Source organism: Plectropomus leopardus, chromosome 4 (assembly GCF_008729295.1).
Source record: "Plectropomus leopardus isolate mb chromosome 4, YSFRI_Pleo_2.0, whole genome shotgun sequence".
NCBI classification, from domain to species: Eukaryota; Metazoa; Chordata; class Actinopteri; order Perciformes; family Serranidae; genus Plectropomus; species Plectropomus leopardus.
In genome coordinates this window covers 30,955,145-30,978,731 of record NC_056466.1, presented here as the reverse complement: position 1 = coordinate 30,978,731, position 23,587 = coordinate 30,955,145, and the positions used below count along the sequence as shown (strand labels likewise).

Sequence of the window (23,587 nt, the reverse complement as noted above, 5' to 3'; positions counted from 1 at the left end):
AAAAGTCAAAATGTACCTCGGCAAAAGTTTATAAAATATAATATGAATAAAATAATATAATAATATTCCTTGGTCCGTAAAAACTATGTTACTCTTACAACATTTTTTTTTCCCTTGCACACATCAGATGCTTTTCAGTAAAAGACGATCTCAGTAGAAAGAGAGCATCGTGAGAACGGCTTCCAAACCCACAGGAGAATAAAAAAAATGCCTCTTGTTGAATCAGGCTGCTGTGAGCATTAGATGGCAGATTTGTCTTCAACAATGTTATGATCCTTTGAGTGGACATGTCCACAACAAACCAGGAGAGGGAGCCAAAGAGTCTTCTGTTCTCCACAGTATTCTCTGTAACCCTTTAAACTCTGCAAATTAGATTTCTTTCAAAAACACGGGAAGAAGGCGATGAGCAACTTCAGCTGGAACTACCCAAACAATTTAAAGAAATTAAGAAAAAGGGAAAAAAAAGAAAATTACCTGAAAATAAAAAACAATAAAGTAAAAAAAGAAAATTACCTGAAAATAAAAAACAATAAAGTAAAAAAAGAAAACTAAATTAAAATAAATGACTTAAAAATAGCTAAAATGATAACTTAATAAATTATCATTGATCATAGATAATAAAATGAATTCTGTGAGATCGTTTCAAATATGTAATTGTGATAGTTATAAACATAGTTCTCTGGAAAAAAATTCCAAGCTTTTATAGAAATAATTTTCTAAATCTACTCATTTCCAGCGATTTGCAGGACATTACAAGTTGCTCATTGGCAATTTTCCCCAAGTTTTCAAACAAATCCAAAGCAATGTGCTGACATTTGTGAAAGGCATCTGAATGCAGCACATGAAAAGTGCTGTTGAGCCAGGTTTTAAAGGGTTAACCCCCCCCCCCCTTACGTCCTTTAGCATTCCCGATGATCACATTCGCTCTCTGATGAAGACTTCCAGAGTCTGTGTGCGATTCTTCACAGGTCCATGAGCCTCTTTGGCTCAAAAGTACATGCACACGTTTTCTCACTCAGTCCCACAAAGCGCACATATCAAATAAGTATCACTATGACTGCACCGACATGGTTGATGCCCCTGACGACATGCCCGAGTCACTGCTATTGTACGCACTGTGGCTGTCCCCGAGCCCGCCCAACGACGATGACGGTGAGGATGAAGATGCTGGTGATGACGAAGACGTGCTATGTGTCCGCAAAATGGCCCCAGCGGCACTGCAGTGGGGTCGGGGCCCCGGTTCAGGGGTGTAGGTGAAGGTGAGGGCGGTGGCGTAGATGACTCCATCGTTGCGGACCAGCGTGACGGGGACCTGAACCGGCTGTCTCACCCAGCGCCAGCCCTCCCTGAAGGCAGAAATGTCCGGCACCACGCACAGGATGCTCTCTCCACATCTGAGTGGACGGACGGATGATTTTTAAGTATTTGAGCCATCACACACTCACACCAGGCCCTGTTCTAGCCTGCTTTGAATGAGAGCTGAGAGATGCTGGCGGGCAATATGAGTTGTTCTTTAGGCTTGTACGCTAATCTGTTTCATGTTTTTATCCAAAGCTGTTTAAGAAACAATCTCAATTTTGTGCCCTTTTACGCACTATGACAGTGATAATCAATGTGCAGCCCACGGGCCAAATCTGCCCCCCCCAACACGGTGCCAGGTGGCTCCCCCAACCATTTTCTAAATGACAATAAAAATAAAGTTATTCACAATGGGAATTGTTTTGTACTTTTAGTATGTATATAAGGTGCTACAGTGCATAAAACAGCATCAAAATAGAGCTTGTTTATAAAAAAAAGTGACAGTGGAGGATCCCCAAAATCCGATCGAGGTCCCAACTAAAACCCTAATGTCCTAAAATCCTAGAAATATACTAAAATCCTAGAAATGTCTTAAAAGCCAAGGAATTTCCTAAAATCTTAGAAATGTCTTCAAATCTGAGGAATGTCCTGAAATCTGAGAAATGTCCTAAAATCCTAGGAATGTCCTAAAATCCTAAAAATGTCCTAAAACACTAGAAATGTCTTGAAACCCAAGAACTGTCCTAAAATCCTGGAAATGTCCTAAAATCCTAGGAATGTCATAAATCCTAGAAATGTCCTAAAATTCTACAAACGTCCTAAATCCTACAAATGTCCTAACATTCTAGTCCTAAAATGTCCTAAAATCCAAACACGTATACAAGTTGCTTCAGTGACAATAACTGCTAAAAGTGAGTTTTTTTGGAGCTGAAGATGCCTATGTTTAGCATTAGTGGGGCAAGTGGAGCATCTGGGGGAGCACTGCCCCCCCGTGCTCATGCCTAGAAGCGGCCTCAACTCACACACAGATTTAAACACTCACCTGTACATGGTGTCGGCCTCCACATCTCCAAACCAAACTCTGAGGTTAGGGGTGAAGTTCTGTCCCGTCAGCTCCAACATTGCCACGTCTCCTCCACCATTTAACTTGAAAAAGACACACACACAAAAAAGTTTTTTTAAAAACATCCAACAAGCTGAGTAACAAAAGAGGAAGCTGGTAACCAGAGTGGCACTCATGTTTGCTGATAAAACACATAACACGCATGTTTTCAACAGAAAAGGCTGCATGCATACCTGCAGACTTTCCACCACAGGGACAGGTGTGACCGGTGTGGGGACGGGGCCCATACCCTCATAAAAGGTGTACTCTGCCTTGTCAGTGCTGATGATAGTCCAGGAAGCCCCGTCGTTAACAATCTCCTTGTTAGTCTCTTTGGAGCACTGCGTGGCCTTGAGAAGATACAAAAAAAACCACAACAACATAAAATAAATTTTACTTCCCACTTTTATATCTAAAAAGGGGAAAAACACACTTGAGCAAGATATCATAGTGTCAGACAGAGCTTGGCAAAGACAAAGATTAGAGAGGGAAATAAGACTCTTCTCTCGCACTGGAATGCTCATTAAAACAAATGGGTAGACCTCTCCTGTGGGTACTTATTTCACACAAATACCTGCTGCAGGAAGACAGGTCAAAATTCTGCTGTCTACAGGCAGAAACAGCAGCACCATCCCAGCTCACAAAAAACACCACGACAGAAAGATCACAGAGGTAACATACTACGAGTTTGTAAGCTCTTACTTACCAGGAACAATTTCTCTATTTCTGCAAAACTAAATTTCATAAAATAAGTTACATTTTAAGCCTTTGTAACTAGAGCATATTGGCTTGATATCTTTCAAAAACATGAGAAGAACAACACAAGAAATGACCCAAAAATTAGCAAAGAAAATTACCTGAAAATTTATATCTTTAAAAAGCACAAAAAAAGAAAGTTAAAAAAACAAAACAAAACAAGGAAATGACCTGGAAATTCTTAAAAATATAATAATTCTGTAACATCACTATAATTATGTAATAATGATAATTATTTTTTCCCTTGCTTTCAAGGGAAAGCTGCTCTGTCTGTGCCCAGAGTGTGATACAATGCATAACAGCACAGCATATATATTCAAACAATGCTCATGAGGAACAGTCCAGATCCAAAAATAGATGATTGGTTCGTGTCAGCAAGATGTTTTGATCGTCACGGCCTGCCACAAATAAATGAATGTGCGGGAAACCATCTGTATCACTAATGAACAATTATTGAAAAGGCAATACAGAAAACGGACAGAAATACATGCTTTAATTTTGAGACTTTATAGGAAAGCTCAGATTTAAGAAATAAGATTCTATTTCCTATAAATATATATATCTTAATGAGTACTTTTTTCAACACAAAAAACTGGAACTGAGACTTTACAAGAGCCACGTTTAAGAAGCAAGATTAAAATCAAACAAAAAAAGTGTGTGTGATTGAGCACCTGAAACTGGATAATCCTCTCCTGTGAGAGACAGAGATACATTCTGTCTGTGTCTTTTAGGTAGAAGGCACACTTGTGAAGCTGGGACACTGGATCGTCTGCATCCATTAATGCTGTCTGCTTGTCCACTTTGCGAATGATCTGAGGAATTAAAGCACACACGCCCATCATAAACACACAGAAACAAATAATGTACAAAAACAAAGGTGTACAGTTACAGACACACCTAGGTGTACACCAATGTTTTGACTACTCACTCCCTCACAAACAACACACAACTGACATATGAAGCGACACAGACACATGCGTACCAGTCTGGGCAGGGCCATGCCAGTAACAGAACAGACCAATTTGACCGTTTGTCCATAGTGAATGTAGCCGTCTCTCACAGCAAACTCCTCTCCTTCAGACTCCTCATCGTCCACTAAACAAAACGACACAGAACACAAACATCACATAAATGCCGATAACGTCCTCTCTACCTTAACCCTTTGAAACCTGGCTCGACATCATTTTTCTTGTGCTGCATTGGTTTGCTTTGTTTTGAAAACATATGGGATAAAGAGTAATGAGCAACTTGAAACTGCAAATTGCAAGAAATTGGTAGCTTTGGAAAATAATTTTTTTTGAAAGATAGGGGAAAATATAGAAAGAAAACTATATTTATCACTACTGTCATTATATATTTAAAATTATTTTACAAAATTATCATTATTATTATTATTATTATTATTAAGCACTTTTTTCCAAGGCATTTACTTTTTTTGTTGTTTATGTTTTTTCGGCAGATTTTTAGGTATTTTTGTGCTTTTTACTTTTGTCTTTCTTTCTTTTTGCTAATTTTTAGGCCATTTTTTCATAAGGTGCTTAATGCCCTTTTCCCCATGTTTTTGAAAGAAATCAAGCCAATTTGTTCAGGTTTCAAAGGGTTAAAGTAGAGGCTCACAGTCAGTGTAAACAGACATGAAAAAAGGACAAACATCAATAAAAATGAATGAAATGACCAAAGAGAACAAAATTAAAATAGAGGGAAGGATTTTTTTTAATGAAACAGGAATAGGGACTTACAGAGGTGAATGTAGAAAGCTCCCCACTGTTGGGAGCTGGCAAGAAAGTTCCCCCCCTCCACATGAAGATACCGGGTACTGACCGTCTGGGAACGCAGGCGGTTAAATAACGCTACCTTAGTCCCTGAAGCGATACACACTGGGGAGGAAGAAAAAGAAAGGAAGAGAGATAAGTGTCAATGTGTGGTGAAACCTTACAGCTGTCTTTGCATCAATGTGTGTGTGTGTGTGTGTGTGTGTGTGTGTGTGTGTGTGTGCGTGTGTTGACACATCCTGTGACTCACAATCTGCATTTTTCAGGGACTGTTTCTTTTTGGAGGGCTTGGAGATGACCTTGATCCTCTTGCTGAGGAAGACTCCTATGTTGGCGCTGTTCCCGTACAACATCTTCACAGACAGCATGAAGTGTTTCCTTTTGTCCGAGTCGCTGATATACAGAGTCTTCGCTGTGCAGAAATGCTAATACAAGGAAAAAACACAGGTTAGGGGGTTTTGTGTATGTGTGCAGTTTTGTTAGTCCCCCTTTCACTTCCCTCTTGTCTCCTTCTGAGAGTTCATTCACCTTATTACAGGCAACCCAATCGCTCTGCAGACAACATGCGCTTTTCAAAATCACGCTTTAAAGAATATTACACCTTAATATGGTTTTCTACTTTTATTAAGTATGTTTTTTAACTAACATCAGTTCTATTCATAAATATCAAATATTCATTCATATTCAGAATATTAACCCTTTAAATGCCAGGTTTTTGTCATAAATTAATTATTTAATCATTTTGGAAATAGCATGCAGTTTCTCCATATGCCAAATATGGTAAAAATGATGTCTTCAGGAAAAAAAATAGTAAAAATTACAAATTCCAAGGCGAAAGCCCAGAATGACACCCAGAAATAATACAATGCATGTTTTTATGCTTTGATGGCTGTGGGATCAAAAATGTCAGTTTGAATGGGTTTCAATGGCACATTATTTGCACTTGTCTGAATGTAACAATTTAGTTTCCACAGTGTATTTTAGACTTATTGTAGCAGCTGAGCTGGATTAAACAAAAATACATAATCTTTCCAAAATGTATGCCCTATGTATGAACACAGCAAAAATGCTAAAAAAAAAAGAATGAAAAGCACATAAAACATGTTCCTATGGGTTAATAAAACCAAAGAAAATGCAAAACAAGTACTTTGTCGATTGCTAGAATGAGGGAATTATGAGCAGAGCGTGTGTTATTACTGTGTTGTTGTTTTTATGCCTACCAACCTTTCCCTCCAGATTGAGCTGCTGCATCTCCTGCTCACTGTTGCCTATCCCAATGAACGCACACGGCTGGGCCTCTTGCTCTGTGCAACCCTCCTTCTCCATATTCTCCAACTTCTTCTTCCAGCCACTGCCCAGCAGGTACACACATGGTGGAGGGCAAAAAAATCTAATGGACACAAGCAAAGGTTAAAAAACATTCAGTGAAGCTTTGAACGGCAGTGATTTCTCCATCAAACACACACAAACTCAAAGTATGCCGTGTTTAACAGTCCCGCACGAACCTTTTTTCATTGCCATATGACTTCTGTGCAACCTTTGCATGCAGTATGAGCACTGTTTGATCATCTTTGTCCTTCAAGTAATTCCTCATAGCCTCCCTGAAATGAAGACAAAAAAACATGCAGTGCTGACTGAACAAATTGTTCTCTACTGTAATCAAGTCCACCTCTACACTGATTTCAATGTGTTGAGTTGTTTGCACTGTAAAGTGGTGCCTGTGTGTATCTCTACCTTGTCAAACGCTGAGGTCGCTCGCCAAACTTCCTGCAAAACAAAAACAAGAGGGTGCGAGGCGTTTAAATGTGGTTTTAGTGCTGCAGAGATAAAAAACAAGCTTGACTGAAAGTGGGTGACCATGTGCACAATCTCAGTGACATCTGTAGTGCAGGAGCCCTTAGTATTACACTGTGTTAAGAATTCAGATAAAAGTGTAAGACTACATCATACATCGTAAAAGTTTTGCTTCTCTTTCTAGGCTTCTAGTATATATAATATACAGAGGACTGAACAGGAAACTGATTTTACTATTCTAGTGGGCTACCAAAGGTTTTCCTTTGTATTTGCAGTGTTAATTATTTATATAATTAAAAATCAATACCGTGCATCCATGCATTGATACAATTAAGCAATGCAAAATAAAACAATATATAAAATGCGATACCCCCCCGACCCCCAACTGGAATCACAAATATTATTTCTTGAGCCTGCCTGAGTGACTGGGGCTCCCTACACCATTAATACCCATATTCCTCAGTTTCTGGCTGATAGATGGTGTTTTTTAAGACAACATGCCTTCCAAACCAACTTGCCAGTTTGGGTGTTTTGAGAATATTTAAAATAAATATGCAACGAATGTCCTTCCCTGATCCAAAAAAAAATCAAAAACAAAACTCCCTTCCCAGAGCTTAAAAAAATTATTTAAAAGAACTGAAGTGATTCCCGCATTTTGCACAACCCCCGCCCCACTCCCATAAATACCGAACAGTCCCTTAACTTATCTAGAAGTGAAATAGTAACAATGTAGCAGTCTGCGTAGTTTGTTAAGATATTAACGTTACATTGTTGCTCTTCTCATTTTGTTGAATCAGAAAATAAATAGACACAGTCAGGAGAAGTAGCCTAGTTAATTCAAAATGCAAAACTGTTGGCTGACAAAAAGTTTTTGTAACAGTTTGAAACAGAGTCAATATCGTCATACGACAACTCCAATGGCAGAGAAACCAGACGATACAACGAAGAATAGTTGAGCACAACTGACCCCTCAGAAAGCCACAAAGTAGCTCTGTGTGGGGTGAGCTTACTGGGGCAAAGCCAACACTCATAACAGCCAAAAACGTCACCCAAAAACACTATTAACTGGCAACGGTTTACCACAAGAAAAAAAACTTTTTTCTAAATATCAATATGCTTTGAATTTCAGCACTTACCCCGTAACAACGGGCGCCATCTTCCAAATAACTCTCCCCCCTTGGAAAAAAAAAAGTCCAACAATCGCGAGATCCCTCCCCCGGCCCCCTCACCAAAGCCAACGGCACAACAGAAGAAGCAGACTGGAAGGAAAAGCAGGGGGAGAGAGAAGGGGGAGGTGTGACGGAGGAGAGGGGTGAGAGCAGGGGGCGGGAGTGGCGACGGGCAGAGGGCAGACGCCACAACAACAGGCGTGGGAAAGTTACAAAGTCGCGCGAGAACGCAAAAACTCTCACAATAGACACGAACGTAGACGGACCGATTGTATCGCGAGACGAATAGACACTCTCACAACTTAGCTTTTTTTTTTTCACAAGGCACCCACACTGTAACTCGATTCCCACGCCTTATTGAGCAATAAAGCGAACTACACCTCTCTACGCTGCAGAGCTGGAAACACAGCTTGAAGATTAATAAGTGTTACATGAATTGTAACACTTGGATCTATATGTTCTTATATAAATGCTTCACACGGCCTTTACCAGTTTTGTAGTTATTATTAGAGAAATATGCCCTTTGCTTTGATCCTTTAAAACCTGAGCAAACTGGCTTGATTTCTTAAAAAAACAAACAAACATGTGCAATTACCTGAAAAAAACAACAAAAAAATAAGTAAATAACTTTAAGGAAGTGCTAATTTTTGTAATATAATTTTAAACCTATAATTAATATAATTACAAACGTGTTTTTCTGTCAATTTCATTACTTTTTCTATAATATGTAATAATCCCTGAAGCTAATTTTCAGATTGTCTTCCTGTCACCTTTTACTATCTTATTATTTTTTTTTGCAGTTTGTGGGAAACTTCTTGCCAAGTCGCTCATTGTGTTTATTCATGTATTTTTGAAAGATATCAAACCAATTTTCTCTCATGCTTCAGAGGTTCACACTTGAGTTTTGGGTTTTTACCAGAACACATTCACATACTTTTATGTTCAAAATACACATTATTCATATACAGTCTGCAAGTATATCTGTATTCACCCACTTTGTATTTCCTGTCGTGTGTTGGAATGATTTGCAGCCCATTTTCAGGCTCACACTTGAGTTTTGGGTTTTTACCAGAACACATTCACATACTTTTATGTTCAAAATACACATTATTCATATACAGTCTGCAAGTATATCTGTATTCACCCCCTTCTAAAACATCCTGTTTTTTTCATAGACTGCAAATCATTCCAACACACGACAGGAAATACAAAGTGACCCATTTTTAATATTTAGGTTTAACCAGAAACAATGACCATTTTCAAAAATTCATACATTATTCCTGTGGTCCAAGTCCAAAAATATTAGTAAACATGAACAACTCTCCTAAAACCAAAAGCTTAAGTGCTAAAACTCAAATTTGTGTTGTCATAGGGTATGAGGTCTGGAGCTGCATCATAAAAAATGAATTAAATTGACAATAAACACTGACAGCAGCCAGGATAATGTTCTAAGTACATGGGTACATTGTCTGTTTCAGAACTGATAAAAACTACATTAAAGCTAATTTATAGTCATTAGCAACCTATAGTTGTGACATCACAAATTCACAGAAATCCTGACAGCATGTTGAAAGGCACAGTTTCTGAATATGGGCTGTGTGGGTTCATCTGTGAATTGAGTATTTTGATATTTTCACAGTATTTATATGGCACCTATTCCTCCTTTATATCAATAGTATATGGAAATCTGACTTTTCACAATATGGAACCTTTAAAGGTCTTAAAGGCTCATCAGAAAGAACATCACAATCAAACTCACCTTAAACTCAAGCAGAAATAATATTTTGGAATATGTTTTATTACATAAACTTATTTGCAAATGGTGAATATAAAAAATAAATGTATAAAACTTGATGGGGAAGAATGGATTACATCACCTTAGACAGTACTAGATGAACAGTTATTGCAATCTCTCTCTGTTATCTCTCACAGCATTCAGATATTCCACATTTTGAACATGATTTTGTAAAATGTGTTAATAAAAGCAAAAATTATATCAACTGCCAACTGATAAGAGGACATATTTATACATTATTATGGGGTAATGGCAATAACTTTATGATGAGAAATGACAACATTAAATATACATTTCTAAATCTCATAGTGAAACTACTGCACATGGGCAACAAAGAGTGTGATTGCTTTCTATGTGGACATGAAACATTTGACAAAATGTGAAAAATGGCAACTCGAAAATCTTTTGGCCAGAGGGCGATTATTTCTGCAAATGCCAACATAAAAGTGGGCACATGTAACATAAAAAAGTCAGTTCTGTTTTTTGAATACCTGATCAAAGAGATGAACTCATACCCATGCATGCATCTGCATGAGCCAAAATGCAAAGCAAGCAACCTCCAGTGGGTTTCCATAGTGATCTGACATGCCCTTCTTTACTTCCCCTCAGCAACTGGTAACATGCAGCAACAAACGTCACACCACTGGACACTTGTTGAGTGAGGGAGAAGAGGACTGCAAATGGAAAACACTGACCACTGAGTAACTATTAACTCCATATGCTTAACTTTCATATTTTAAAACCTATAACCTTTTTAAACCTATTTTCCCCTTGTTTGGATTTCATTTCCATCCTCCACTGTGCAGTGGATATTACGAGAGATCACAAAACATTCTAGGTAGCCCTTGCTCGTGAGGGTACATAATTTAACATCTCCCTCTGCTCCTGTCAGTCTCACTCCACCCACTTCAGTTTTCAGAGTAACGCAACAGTACTTGAGATGGCAGCAGGGATTCTCCCAAGGGGAAGTCAACAGGGGCTGGTTAAACCGCTAACTCAACGCCCTGCTTGTGTAGTCTGTGGTACAATATGAGGAATGAAAACCAGCATCTACAACACAGTCAAATAGCAGATTAACAACGTCAGTCTGCAGTCCTCAAATTCTCTTGCTGTTCTTGGACAACTTGTTCCTGAGTCAGTTCAGATATTTGGCAGGGGTCAGCTGCTTCATATCAGAGGATCTTTGGAAAAAACAGAGTCTTTGTATGGTCCTTTAAAGTAGTGACTGAAAATTAAAAAAGAAATTAAAAGAGAAAAAAATGTGCTGTTTGATAGAAGAACCCCACATATCTTCAGAGACAGAAAACCAACGTAGATGATTTTTTCCAAATGTTCTTCAGTTTTAACAGCAATTCTAATGTAAACAATTTCCTCTGGTATTGCTGTCCCAATGTCCTGTCATTTAGGAGCTCCGCTTCTAAATTTTCCAGAAAATCTTCTTTCTGTAGAGCAAGTAAGAGATGAGCACCCAGCAGGAAGTAGCCACGAGGTTCTGGGTGAGGTGCTCTGCGTGGGATTGGCTGTTGGCCATGCGCCAACGGAAGGGGAAGTAGTTCTCGAACACTTCATGGCCCACGTACACCAGGATGGAGTTCATACCTAATGGCACGCACACAAGGAAGAGTGAAAAGTGAATTTAAAATGAGTTTCTCTGTGCCCTTATAGTCAGAAGTGAGACACATTAGTGATTGTGTAGAATTAATAATCAGTACTAATATTAGCTACATCTCAACTAATACTTAACCTCAATATTCATATCAAAATAAATGAAGACACCTGAATAGTGCGAGTAATGGAAGGTTGAATTAAAGTTAAGAACAGTAAGTCAAGTGTCATATCATCAAGCTCAATAGATACAGTCGGGGGGGTTAGGGGTAGTTACAGTTAGGGAGCGTGGTGTAGGTACATATGAGACACTAGTACATTTATGAAGGATATGATTAATTATACTTATATTATCAGAACCTAAAGCCAATTGCACTACATTGTCATATACTAGCATGTTATAGTGAGTTCCATGCATGTTCTGAGACAGTATAGCAGCACTAACATTACTTAACACCAATTAGCATATGTTTTGACAATGTGCTGTAACGTTATCGTGTAGGGATTTGCAACCTCTTGAGGTCCTTGGAGGCTCACAAGTTTCTTACCCAAGTTTGGATAAAGCATTATATGCTTTTTTATTTTACCAGCAACAGCCCCGAAATAGCAATCTTCAAATTCCATTTAAATAAACAGTAATTCAACTGTGCATGGAGGCAGCTTATCTCCACATATAACTTGGTGAATTAAGGGTTTATTTCAACCATATTATAGCATTTTTATATATATATTTTTTCATAAATAGAATTTTTGATTGTTAAAACAGAGGGAAGGTGAACCAAGACGATTTCCCTGAGTTATATTTTGCTCCTGTCTTATTTGAATTACTCAAATTTTAGGATGATAAATTGACTGTTTTTTTAAAATGAAGTCTAGTGGGATTGGTCACAATATTGAGGTTTTCTCATTAAACAAAAATGTATTTACCCTTTAACAAAAAGGTCTATCCCTGAAGGGACCCTTTCAATAATCTTGTTAAACACTTAGAATAACATTCTGAGCCTGTCAGTGGCACTGAATAAATATCAGAAAGTGTGTCCTAAGCTGTTGTCCCTTTAGCCTCTGCAGATCTGCCCAGGTGTGCTGCATCACCTGCCAAGGTGCACTGCACCAGGCGGTAGAGGGACGTGCTTTAAAAACCTCTATTTAAAAACACTTGGGAAAACAGGGGTCAAAGTTTAAAATCTGGATTTTTACGTTTATTTGGCGCACAGAAAGCCACACAGCAATTCTTCCGCATGGTTGCGAATGCTTTGTTTTTCTCCCTTAGTGTAAAAGAATGTGACATTTGTTGGCATCCCCATAAAAAATCTACTGTATCTATGTTTAAAATGCTTATTGTTAAATTCTCGTGTTGATTCTGTGTGTACATCGTACAATACAGTTCAGTGCTCACCAGGGTAGTAGAAAGGTGCTCCAGACCACCACTTCTTCACATCCACTGTGTAGTAAACCAGCACTAGCAGCACGTATGCAAAACAGGCCAGTGTTGTCACATAGGACAGAGACCTAGAAGTGACATGATCAAACACATGCAGCAATGTTAGACATCCTACTGCAAATATTTATCAAGGATATCCCTGTGGGGTTGGGGATCTTTCATTTGTTTGAAGATTTTCTGTTTTCTCTTCTTGCATAACTTCAACATAAGACAACAGCACTATAAAATCCCTTTTATATGCAGCGGTTTGTGCTGCAGGTTAACAACTTCTGACTGTGCAGATGACTCACTGGCATGCATGGGTGATCACTTTGGCCTAGTTGCACTCTTCATTTTCTGGTAAAAAATGTTTTTTTTAGGATGAGGGAGGTAGCTGACTAGGAAGGAAACATAAATGTTGAAACCTGCTAAGAACTGAAATTTTGTGAGTTGTATTTAAGTATGACGTTGGAGAGGGAGTCCATATAGCATGTTTTTAAAACAGGAAAAAAGGGACTACAAAATTTGTCTGCTAAATTGTCATTGGCCCACCAAACCATAAACTAAAGCAGGCACAAGGAAAATATGTTACTCACCAGAACAAGTAAAAATATCAGAGACACAATAAAGTCCTGCAGCACTAAAGTAATACACCACATTTACACTAATACACCTTTATTTTGAAACTTCTTACACACCAGTGTTTTAGCACCATGTCAGAATTAAACTCCATTCATACCAACATGTCTGGAAACACATATCATATGACTTTTTACTTGTATTAGGCATGCACATGCTTATGTTAACAGAAATGTTTGTCTACTCTGTAGTTAGTTGCTTAGTTAAGAAAAAAAATACTATGGAGACGGCAAAAAGTAAGGGCAGAGATTTCTTTGCTTGGACCGACAAGGAAGTGGATCTGTTCATAAAAGTAGCACATGAGTATGAAGTGGTCATAAGATAAAAAGCTACTGCAAAGAAAATATGGCGACATATGAGAGTGGTATCGTCTGGAAGCAGACCTAGTTATGCAGACCTAGCTGTAATGTTTTGGCTTGACATGTTGTGACTGTTGAAATTCAGTCAGGAAGCAAGTGTGAGTCTCTGCAACACCGTTTTCAAACATCTCTGTTATCCCCCATCCAGACCAAGCCCGGGAACTGAAACAGGGTCAGAAGCACTTGCAAGGGTCTACATTTTCAGGGTTCCAAAATGCTAGATTAGTGTGAACGCTGGGCATAGATGTAAAAAAAAGTAATGCATGTTAAAAAGAAAATGTATTAGTGTGAATGTGTGAAAACGACCATCGAAACAAAGATATCAGATTTACACTACAATAATAAAAGCTGGAGACTTCTCTCGTAACCTTTTAGACTGCTGATTCCCTGCACTGACTTCCTCAAACATTCAGTCAACAGATAAAAAAAAGGAATTACTGAGCAAAACCACTTCTTCCATGTGAGAGTGCGTAAAAGCAAACTTTACCACAGGTTCTTGTTCACAGGAATGAAGCCCTGGTCTGTGGAGCACTTGGTCAGAACTGCTGAGATGACTCCCTGTGTGTTACAAGAGACTTTTTTTTATTCACTCAGGAAAGAAAAGTATCAGTGTTCTTGAAACTTGCAATGAATTGACACATGTGCACATATATTAAAGCATAAGATGTGACACAATAAGTCAACGTACTCACCAATAAGAGACCCCATATTAGACACCTTGACATTATACTTGTGGGGAGATCTCTGTAGTGTAAGATTATTTTTCCTGCCTGAGGACGATTAAAAATACAATAAAAACATTAAAATTTGATTCCATTCTGTTGTTCCTGTTAGCTATTTATTACTGACACCATAAATATGAATACAAGCAAGAAGCAAAAAAGTAAGAGAGAACCAAACAAATACACAACACAAACCTGCAATCCCAGAAAAGCCATGAGGATGGAGTTGATGCTGCCTAGAACACCTTCTGGATCGTACGGCATACGAGTTGCATAAATGACCTTTGTTCAAATGGAAACAGAAGTGGATTTTTGTAAATCAGTTTCGCCTTGCATCACAGGTAATGTCAGAATGTTTCGTGATAGAGTTTGTGTACGGGCCTTTCAGAAAGTGACCTGATATGTAAGCCCAAGCTCAACATCCCAAGTTATAAAAAGACTAAATATGTCTTCTCTTGGTATATTTGGGTTGTTTTGCTGATCACTAACCCGTGATGAAGGATTCTGGTAGATGTGGCTCTCTCCGAGCAGCCATCGGTCAATGTAACCGGCAGCACCACCGGTGCAGTTAGCATACAGGCCAAAGTCCCCGATTCCACCGGGACCCAGGTAGCCTCTGTGCAGAAGAGTCAGGGTAAATTAGTGTTTTCAAAGAGGGTATTGAGAGAAAGGTTAGGATTTCAAAATAAACACAGAAGTAAGGATAACATTTTGAAGGGGCAGGTCACCCCTTAATGTTTACATCTTGCGCTGTCATGACCCTGAGCAGCTCATTCATGAGTAGATGCAGTCTTTCTTCTGCACAGTGATATGGTTGGCAGGTGTAGTTTGGTTAAAAAAGAAAACACCTACAAAGATCTTCCTACAAGCTCTGTGAATTATCTTGAATCACAGGGTCATTATTTCTGGAAAGTTTTTCAAATGTATTTTTAGGTGCTTTGAGCACCACAAGCCGAGTGCAAACTAGTTCCATTATATTGGAAACAAAAAGACAAAAAGACAGACATCACTAAAGCTGATGTGTACAACACTCGGTAACTCACTTCAAATCAACATAGATTGATAAAAGCACTTCAAGTAAGAGGGAAAATGATCTGTTTTTAATTTAGGTATGAACTGTCCCTTTAAGGGTTTATTATCATTTAAACAGGTCTCTCTTGAGATGAGACCCTGTGTCTCAGTGGGATTACCTGTACAAATTAATGTTACATTTAAAAAAAAAATCTGATTTAAATCTTGATTCTGCTCCTTTTCTTTTTTTGTTCATTATTTTATCGATTCCTTTATGATACACTGTTTGCTTTGTAGCTGGCTGTGAAATGCTCTGAATATATTTCAACGACAGAAAATATCAGAGAATTTTGAATCAGCATGACCTGATAATCGGATGTGTAAAATGCAAAGGGAGTTCACCCTTTGCATTTTACACAAACACTGCAAAACACCAAAGACGCAAATACTTTTCAGAAGTGGAAAATCTTGACCTTTTTCTGGGCATTTCTCTTTTTACATGGATATAAAAGTACAAACAAGCTGCTTTGTTTTACTCACGTTGGGCAATCTGGAACAGGAAGAAGGAAAGTGAGGCATAGCCAGACAAGTTCTAAGAGAAGCACAAACAGCCAGGCTGGCCAGTACAGCAAGATGTCGAGGCAAGGGGACCACCAAGCATCCTAGAGAACACGGACACAACCCAATCTATATTTATATTCTTCCTAAAAATACATAACCATAAATGCTGACCACTAAAAAGAAAGTTGAAGAATGAGGGTAAATTGAAAATGTCACTGACCGTTGGAAGGATGTCAAGATTCCCTCTCGCCACCAACAGATCCAGACAGGATACAGCTAAGTATGACCAGGCCAGGCGCTGCAGCACACCAGGGATCCTCAAATTGTCCCAAGTCACTGTGGAGCAGACGAGGATTGAGTGTGACCACACATGCAGGCCGAAACACACAAGCAAACAAAGAAAGGAAGAAATGAGTCATTGTTTGGGAACAGTATCAAAGAACACAAAGTATTAATCATCTAAATGGTTTCCAATATTACAGTGAACATCAAGGAAGTTATATTTACACGGCCCCTGGCAGTAGTTTGGGTTGATGATGAAGACGCCGATGATGAAGAGCTGCAGGCTCCTCCACAAGACTTTCCTCAGCAGTGAGCGGCGGGTGGAGCCCGCGCGGAGCAGGGAGTTGATTGACAGCGCGATGGATGTGCCCATTATAAACACAAACCTGGGGAAGGAGAGAAACACTAATAGCCTTTTTACACACTCATGTGCTGGTTTGGCTTAGTTTGGTTTGATTTGGCATGTCAGCCAAGCACGGCAGGGATCTGCATTTGCATTAACACAGGGGAATCACGGTATCATGGTATACCAGGGTATTTAGAAATTCCAAAGAAATCACAGCAACTCCAGTACGGCTGAAAGCGGACATGAAACACACATGCTAGTTTCAGAGGGAGAAGGGTGCCCATCGGGGGTTGGCTAAGGTTAGCGAGACATCACCGCTACCTGTTTGGTCATGGTCAGGTGCCCTTTTGGCCTTACACCAGAGATGGTCCATCTCTGGCTCTGCTCAGCACGTTAACCCTTTGAAACCTGGATGGACATCTCTTTTCTTGTGCTGCATTCAGATGCATCTCACAAGTATTAAACGAAGCAAGTACCAAGTAAAGTAAATATATGTAAAATATAAAAAAGTAAATACGAACCTTGAGCAACTTGGGCAAGAAATGTCTCATAAATGGCAAGAAATAAGTAAATTTAGAAAATTCTATATATCTATTATTATCAGAATTACATATTTAAAAATATTTTACAGATTTTAGAATTTTACATTTTTACATTACAGTTTTTTGTTGTTTTGGTTTATTTCAGGGGTTTTATGTTTGTTTGGGGTGGGGGGTGGGGGGTTGTTCATTTTCAGGTAATTTTCTTGTATTTTTTTTTTTTACTAATTTCTCAATAATTTCTGGGTAATTTCATCTTAAGTTGCTCATTGCCTTCGTCCCATGTTTTTGAAAGGAATCAAAACCAGTTTGCCCAGGTTTAAAAGAGTTTAAACTGCAAATCGGCGCAGCATGTTTGACTGGGCAGAGCCAAAAGTGCTGGTGGAATAGGCTCATCACTGTGAGAAAATGGGTCACAAAGAGGAGTAAGGTGATAATGACGTAAGTTTTAAATTCCAATGAAGCTTACCAAGGAAAGACTAGATCTGCGACAGTGAGGCCTGTAAAGAGACAAAACGGAAAACACAGGCTTTAAAATCAACTACAACAACAAGGCAGGTTACAAAGGTGTGTGGAGAAGCAGCTGAGGCTCACCGTTCCAGCTTTCATGTCTGAAGAACCAGTATCGTCCCCCTCCGTAGTTCACAAACACCATAATGACTAAGGAGATCCTGGAAATAGAGAAAAAAAACTAAGATCGTACCAAACAAGACAAAGTTACATGGACAAATATGCTTCAAAGGATGCATCAAACAGCTAAATGGTTCACTTAATGAAGAAAAATCCCTCGAAACAACTTCAAGGGCACCAGATCCATGTTAATATCAGCCAGGGCTCATTAATGAGTCATAACTCCAGTGTCAGCTGCCAAAATGCCACACTGCAGTGAGAATCATATGATAGCATGTAACGACAGATCAGGCAATTCAGTAAATATCTTTCTTTAAGGAAGCTGAGCTGCAGGGGTGACGTGACGTCCGTACCCTCTGAATGTGTCCAGAGATCGCAGCCTCTTGCTGGGGCTGGGAGGAGGAGGGAGGATGTTGTCAGCAGCTAGTGACACCGTCCTGCCAGGGGAGCCCAGTTCCTGAAAGATGAAAGTTAGATATCAGCACAGTTCGATTGGAAGCATACACGCTTCATGAGTTACACATCGTGGTTAACACAATTCCCTTCAAGATTTGACAAACATGACTTTTTGTAAAGCTAGACACATACAGCCAGTGACAGATTTTATTTTTGTTTAAAAGTCCATTTAAAATCTCTTAAAACTCTGCACTATAACCTTTAGTGTTAAAGGGACAATTCATATTCACCGTTTATTCAAATTCATATTTTTCCTTCTGATCTGTAGCACTATGTATCAGTCTAGATTGTTTTGGTATGAGTTGCAGAATATTGGAGCTCACAACAAGATCTGTTGATTATCTTGAATAACTACGTCATGATCTCTGAAAATATGTTACTACTGAGTTATTCAAATTTTTTTTATTTTGTTTTTTTTTTTTTGGGGGGGGGGGGCACTTTGGGCACCGCAAGCTGAGTGCCAGTTCCATAATATTGGAGAGAAGGCAGACATCTCTACAGCTGATATCTCCAACACTCAGCAACTCGCACCAAAACTATCTAGACTGATAGAGAGCACTACAAGTAAGAGGGGAAAAAATGTAGTTTTGATTTTGGGGTGACACATCCTGCCTAACAAATTTAGTTGAGTTATAAAAAAAAAAACAAAAGAACAAACATTTTCTTTGTGTTGCATTTCTTCAGAGATTTCAGAAGAGCTTTTTCATGCAAATATAAACCACAAAGATATTTGGTTTCTCATTTTAGTAATAGTATCATCTTGGCTAAATAAGAACCTGCTATATAGGCTGTAGTTGGAAGAATATTCTCTACGCAAACACTCACAGTGTTGATGAGCCTCTCTGTCTCCATGGTGCCGCTGATTCTGAAGAGGATACCCTTCACTACATCGAGCCTGTACAAGAAGCAATCAACCAGTTTAGGAGTAATTCTGTAAAACACACAAGCTCGCAGTTCACACTCAAGACACAAGAATACAGCAGCAGGGGCTCTCTGTACCTGGCAGTAATCTTACAGAGTGATGTTCATGCCAAAGCACTGCAACAAATATCTCAACAAAACAATCTAGATCTAATGAAATGGTAATTTAATACATTATATATATATTATATGTACAACAGCTTAGAGTTTGTTTGTTTATATACACATGATGACTACGTAGATTTTCTAATCAATATGTAACTCATCACAGCTCTGCTTAGGTATTAAGTGAACAAATAGAGAACATATTTGCCTTACCCTAATATAGTTGCTCCAATGGCGGACGCCAACGCCATTCCAGAAAAGATGAGAAAAGCAACCAAGATCGCTGTGTGGAGAAATAGTGGAACAATATTTCAGTGTTACATGTTGTTTGTGCAGCATGGTTAGCATTGATATAGCATCAAAAGTGCCTGACAAAGGCTAACTGCCAAACTACAGTTTTGGTTAAAATTAACTTATGACTGAAATTAGACCTTTGGATATCTTATTCCGTCTTGTGACAAAATAATTTTGCCACAAGACGGAACAGAAAGGTTCACTTTTAGGACCAGGGAAATTTTAATTTTCTGGTTCAATCTTGTTCTGTTCTATTAAAACGAGTGTGTAAAATTGACAAACCAATATCCTGGGCGTACCACAGCAAAAGTATAGTTACTGTGCTCTGCCTTGGTTTCACAGAGATTTTGGATTCTATCGAGCAGAGAGTGAATTATGGTGTACGGTGAAACTGAGACTGAGGATGATGCAAACGACAAAATAATCAGTTACAAAGATGATGATGATGTCAAGAAATCCTAATTTAGGTCAAACCCGATGAAGTAAATATATTACAACAAAATAATACCTGAGAAATACTTAAGCTACTACTTTTAAAACAGCCCCCTGTAAATGAAACAAATACAAATGGAATCTGGTAAGAAAAGCAAACATTTTTCCTCATACTGACAAAGATGAGACACTTAAAACTGTAGTTACTGCACTTTGCCTTTGCATCACATATATAGTAGTTGAAGGTAATACATAAAGGTACAGTAGTAGTACTTTTTGGCATCATAGATCAAATAATTCATTGTGGGTTTCAGGCATAAAAATTACTGCATGAAAACCTATTTAATAGTTACAATGCTACTGTCTTTACCTATAATTCATATGGCTGGACAAAAACTTTGACACTATTTTTCTCAGTTTCAGTTTTAGCGCAGTTACTGTGGTTAGTCTTTGTAGGGCAGATAGCACTTGATACGTGTCCATGTCATACATGCTTATGAATTATGGGTCTGAGACTCACGTATGTAGCTGTTTACAGGGCCTGCGTCTGTCACTATGGAGCAGTTGACCACTGAGGAGTTCAGATTTTTCACCCACAGAGAGTAGTTCCCGTGCTCCCCAAAGTGGAATGGAACCCTGAAATTAAAAATGACATGCTATACAAGACAGCAAACCACTCAGACAGTCAAACCACATGGTCATTCAATTGATCTTTCAATCTATATGTGTATATAGGGCTGTGGGATATGAAACAAAAAAGGAATATAATTTGGCTACATCGTGATACATGACATACATTCCAATATTTTGAAATCTCCTCTACACTACTGTAGTGTATTAAAATATAAAATTATTAATTGAACTACATTTTATATAAAGCTAAAGTGAATGCTGTCATACACTGAAGTTAAATAAATCTTGTTATAATTAAATAAAACAAAACAGAAGCTCTGGTGCTTTTATTTTGAAGCACCGAGCTCATCTCGGGCTGGAAATGTTGATATTTTGGTTGTGGAGTTGATGTTTCCAGTCATAGTTAGATGTTAGCAGTGTACAGAAGATTAAACAGAAGATTAAACTGTGACAGCAGCACCTTTAAAAGTGGGGATTTACTCACTGTGAACTGGAAAAAACTTGCAGCTTACTGGGTCATGTATAAATAGCATGTGCAAGTTAATAAAATGTGCCAGAAATTTTGCTATCTATTAAATTTTGTCTAAATGCTTTTGTAAAAATGTACTATTGTAACATCGTTGATGGTTAGGTTATGAGTATTATTTTCAGGGTGTGCTAGAGCATCTAAACAGTGGAGTGGAGCTGTAAAGGATCTGTGAAGAACCTCAACTCTTCTATTCATTTATTCTTTCGGTGTATTATCATGTCCACGAAAGTGTACTGCAATATAAAATTATACCTTTAAACCCTAGAGGATTTTCAATCCCACAAAAAATGTTTATTTAGGTGAATATAAAAGTAAGAAATGTATTTGTAAAAAATGTTTGGGTCTGTTTATTGAAGCTATAAGAGACAGTTGTCACTGGTTGATAGAATAAGACTTCCCAAACAATATACAGCACTTTCTTAAAAATTCCCAATTTTTCCATTTGTAAAAACCTGTCTATGTCCCTAAACTTACGTGCAGAGCTCCAGGATGTCAGTGCTGTTGAGCTGTAGAGTGATTTCATGCTGTGTGCTCACAACAAAGTTTGCTGAACTGGGTTGACCAGGACTGGATCCTGCAGGTACATCACCTAACCTCTGATACAAACACTAGCACACAAAAAAACAAGAGATCCAGTCACCATCACCATCTGAAACATGTAATAATAATAATAATAATAATAATAAGAAGAAGAAAAGCAGGAACTCAGGGAAAAATAGAGTAAACATCAACAAGCGTGCCAAACAGAGAAATGCCAAGAAAAGTCAAACTACAAGGCAAGAACAAAATGCAAACGTAAAACGTAAACAATAATAATAAGAAATAAAAGTAACCAAATAAAAGTAATAAAAGTGATAAAACAGGAAGATCTCGAAAGGCAGTTATAGTGCTAAATTAATTACTTTCTTGAAAATTTAAGAATTAAAACAATACAAGAAAAAAATTATATAAGAAGACATCACATCAGTGGGGATAAAAAAAAGAAGATAAAGACAGCTGAATAAGAGATAGATCATCAAGTACATAAATTAAAACATGAAAAGATGATAAGAACAGATAAATTGAGTAAGAGCGGCAAAATAAATAGAGGAAGAGAGACAGTAAATACATAAATCAAGGTGAAATCACATAATAGCCAAAAGGTGAGTTTTACGAAATGGTTTATTCAAAAGATGTCACTGATTCTGCATAGCCACAGAATCAACTGGTGTGTGAGCCCACCTGATGGCATCGCTGTGACACCCAGGACACCACCACCCCAGTGTCCAGCTCATTGTTGACTGTCAGAATTGCCTCATCCATCTTCAGGTCTATGTGCTTTACAGGAGGGGAGCCTGCTGGAGTGAGAAATAGCAGCTCATTTTGTGCAGATCAAATCCATGTAAACACGCAGCATACAGTGCAGCTGACCACACCCAACCGTGAAGCCACTATTCACTATACAGATCATTATTTACATAATCAGACACAAACTGTGTTGACTATTGTACGGTTTAGAAGCAACGATACGTGCGTCAAATAATCCCTGCTTTCCCTGACTCCATGTTGACCCACATATTGCACAAGTCAGACACATCAGACAGTGAAGGCGTCGCTTTTTTAATGCTTTCAGATACGCTACAGTTGTGAAACTACCGCTCTTACCTCAAACATAGGGTTCACTGCTATCGTTATAGCCGAGTATAGATAGATGTGTAGCCAGAGGGGGAAAACTACCCTATTTCACTGAAGCTACAGTCAGCTAAGGTTGCTGCCTCGAAGTGAAGGCATGTGAGAGGGCTGAAGTTATGACTGCAGAGCCCCGTGGTCACATGCTGTATTAATCCGTAAACTACCCCCAGGAGGGAAGTTTAAACCACTGGAGCTCGTGCTTTGACTGTTAACTGTTTCTTTTAGTTAGTGCTGTTTTGCGCTAATTTACAGTTAGCCGCGAGATAACTGATTTTATGACCTAATAGGCAAATAATTTAACGACATTATCTAACGCGACAAACCGTCACTCGTTTATTGAAAGCCTTCACTGCTTCACTGCAATCAAGTTAAATATTAAAAGGCGTAAAACTGAAATAAACATTCAGTTATTAGCTACAGCTAACTAGCTAGCCACGAAGTACTACCTGCCACTCTCCAGTTTGGATATGTCAACAGTCCTGGATACTTACAGGCAGATATTTCGGCTGTCAGCGGTACAACGCAAACCGCTACGACCAAAGCACAGGCGGCGAGGGGAAACATGTATTTCTCACGTTGTGTCATGTCTTTTTTGCTTGCCTGTTTTACCCCTGCGACTGAAGATGTGTCTTTTGACTTTTTCAGCTTCCTTTTTGCCATGGCAGCAGCGGACACCACTTCCGACCCTTCCTTGTTTTCACATTGTAGTGGGAGCGACGAGGGCCAAAGTACATTATCGACGCCA

The 23,587-nt window shown here is 38.6% G+C and overlaps 2 protein-coding genes across 4 annotated transcripts; both read right to left on the bottom strand.

Annotated features, from left to right (window-relative positions):
* Positions 1 to 638: 638 nt before the first annotated feature.
* Positions 639 to 7,956, bottom strand: LOC121942246 (recombining binding protein suppressor of hairless-like). The gene is made up of 11 exons (XM_042485392.1): positions 7,860 to 7,956; positions 6,664 to 6,696; positions 6,435 to 6,530; positions 6,154 to 6,319; positions 5,180 to 5,354; positions 4,897 to 5,034; positions 4,140 to 4,252; positions 3,829 to 3,969; positions 2,596 to 2,751; positions 2,342 to 2,445; positions 639 to 1,394 (listed from the first exon to the last, which is right to left on the bottom strand). The coding sequence occupies exons 1-11, from the start codon at positions 7,877 to 7,879 to the stop codon at positions 1,052 to 1,054; spliced, it is 1,485 nt and encodes a 494-aa protein (XP_042341326.1). The 5' UTR covers positions 7,880 to 7,956; the 3' UTR covers positions 639 to 1,051.
* A 2,223-nt stretch (positions 7,957 to 10,179) lies between these two features.
* hgsnat (heparan-alpha-glucosaminide N-acetyltransferase) lies at positions 10,180 to 23,537 on the bottom strand. Of its 3 annotated transcripts, none has more exons than XM_042484865.1 (18): positions 23,334 to 23,537; positions 22,393 to 22,508; positions 21,646 to 21,779; positions 20,530 to 20,645; positions 19,497 to 19,566; positions 19,083 to 19,152; positions 18,155 to 18,258; positions 17,766 to 17,842; positions 17,641 to 17,671; positions 16,512 to 16,672; positions 16,225 to 16,340; positions 15,984 to 16,105; positions 14,922 to 15,048; positions 14,628 to 14,714; positions 14,403 to 14,480; positions 14,198 to 14,268; positions 12,689 to 12,801; positions 10,180 to 11,286 (listed from the first exon to the last, which is right to left on the bottom strand). In XM_042484865.1, exons 1-18 carry the CDS (start codon positions 23,500 to 23,502, stop codon positions 11,105 to 11,107), a joined length of 1,944 nt encoding a protein of 647 aa, XP_042340799.1. In that variant the 5' UTR covers positions 23,503 to 23,537; the 3' UTR covers positions 10,180 to 11,104. The 3 variants fall into 3 exon arrangements, with proteins under 3 accessions (XP_042340799.1, XP_042340800.1, XP_042340801.1); XM_042484866.1 differs by having other exon boundaries at positions 22,393 to 22,505; positions 23,334 to 23,526; XM_042484867.1 differs by lacking the exon at positions 23,334 to 23,537 and adding an exon at positions 22,816 to 22,940.
* Between the last annotated feature and the right edge of the window lie 50 nt (positions 23,538 to 23,587).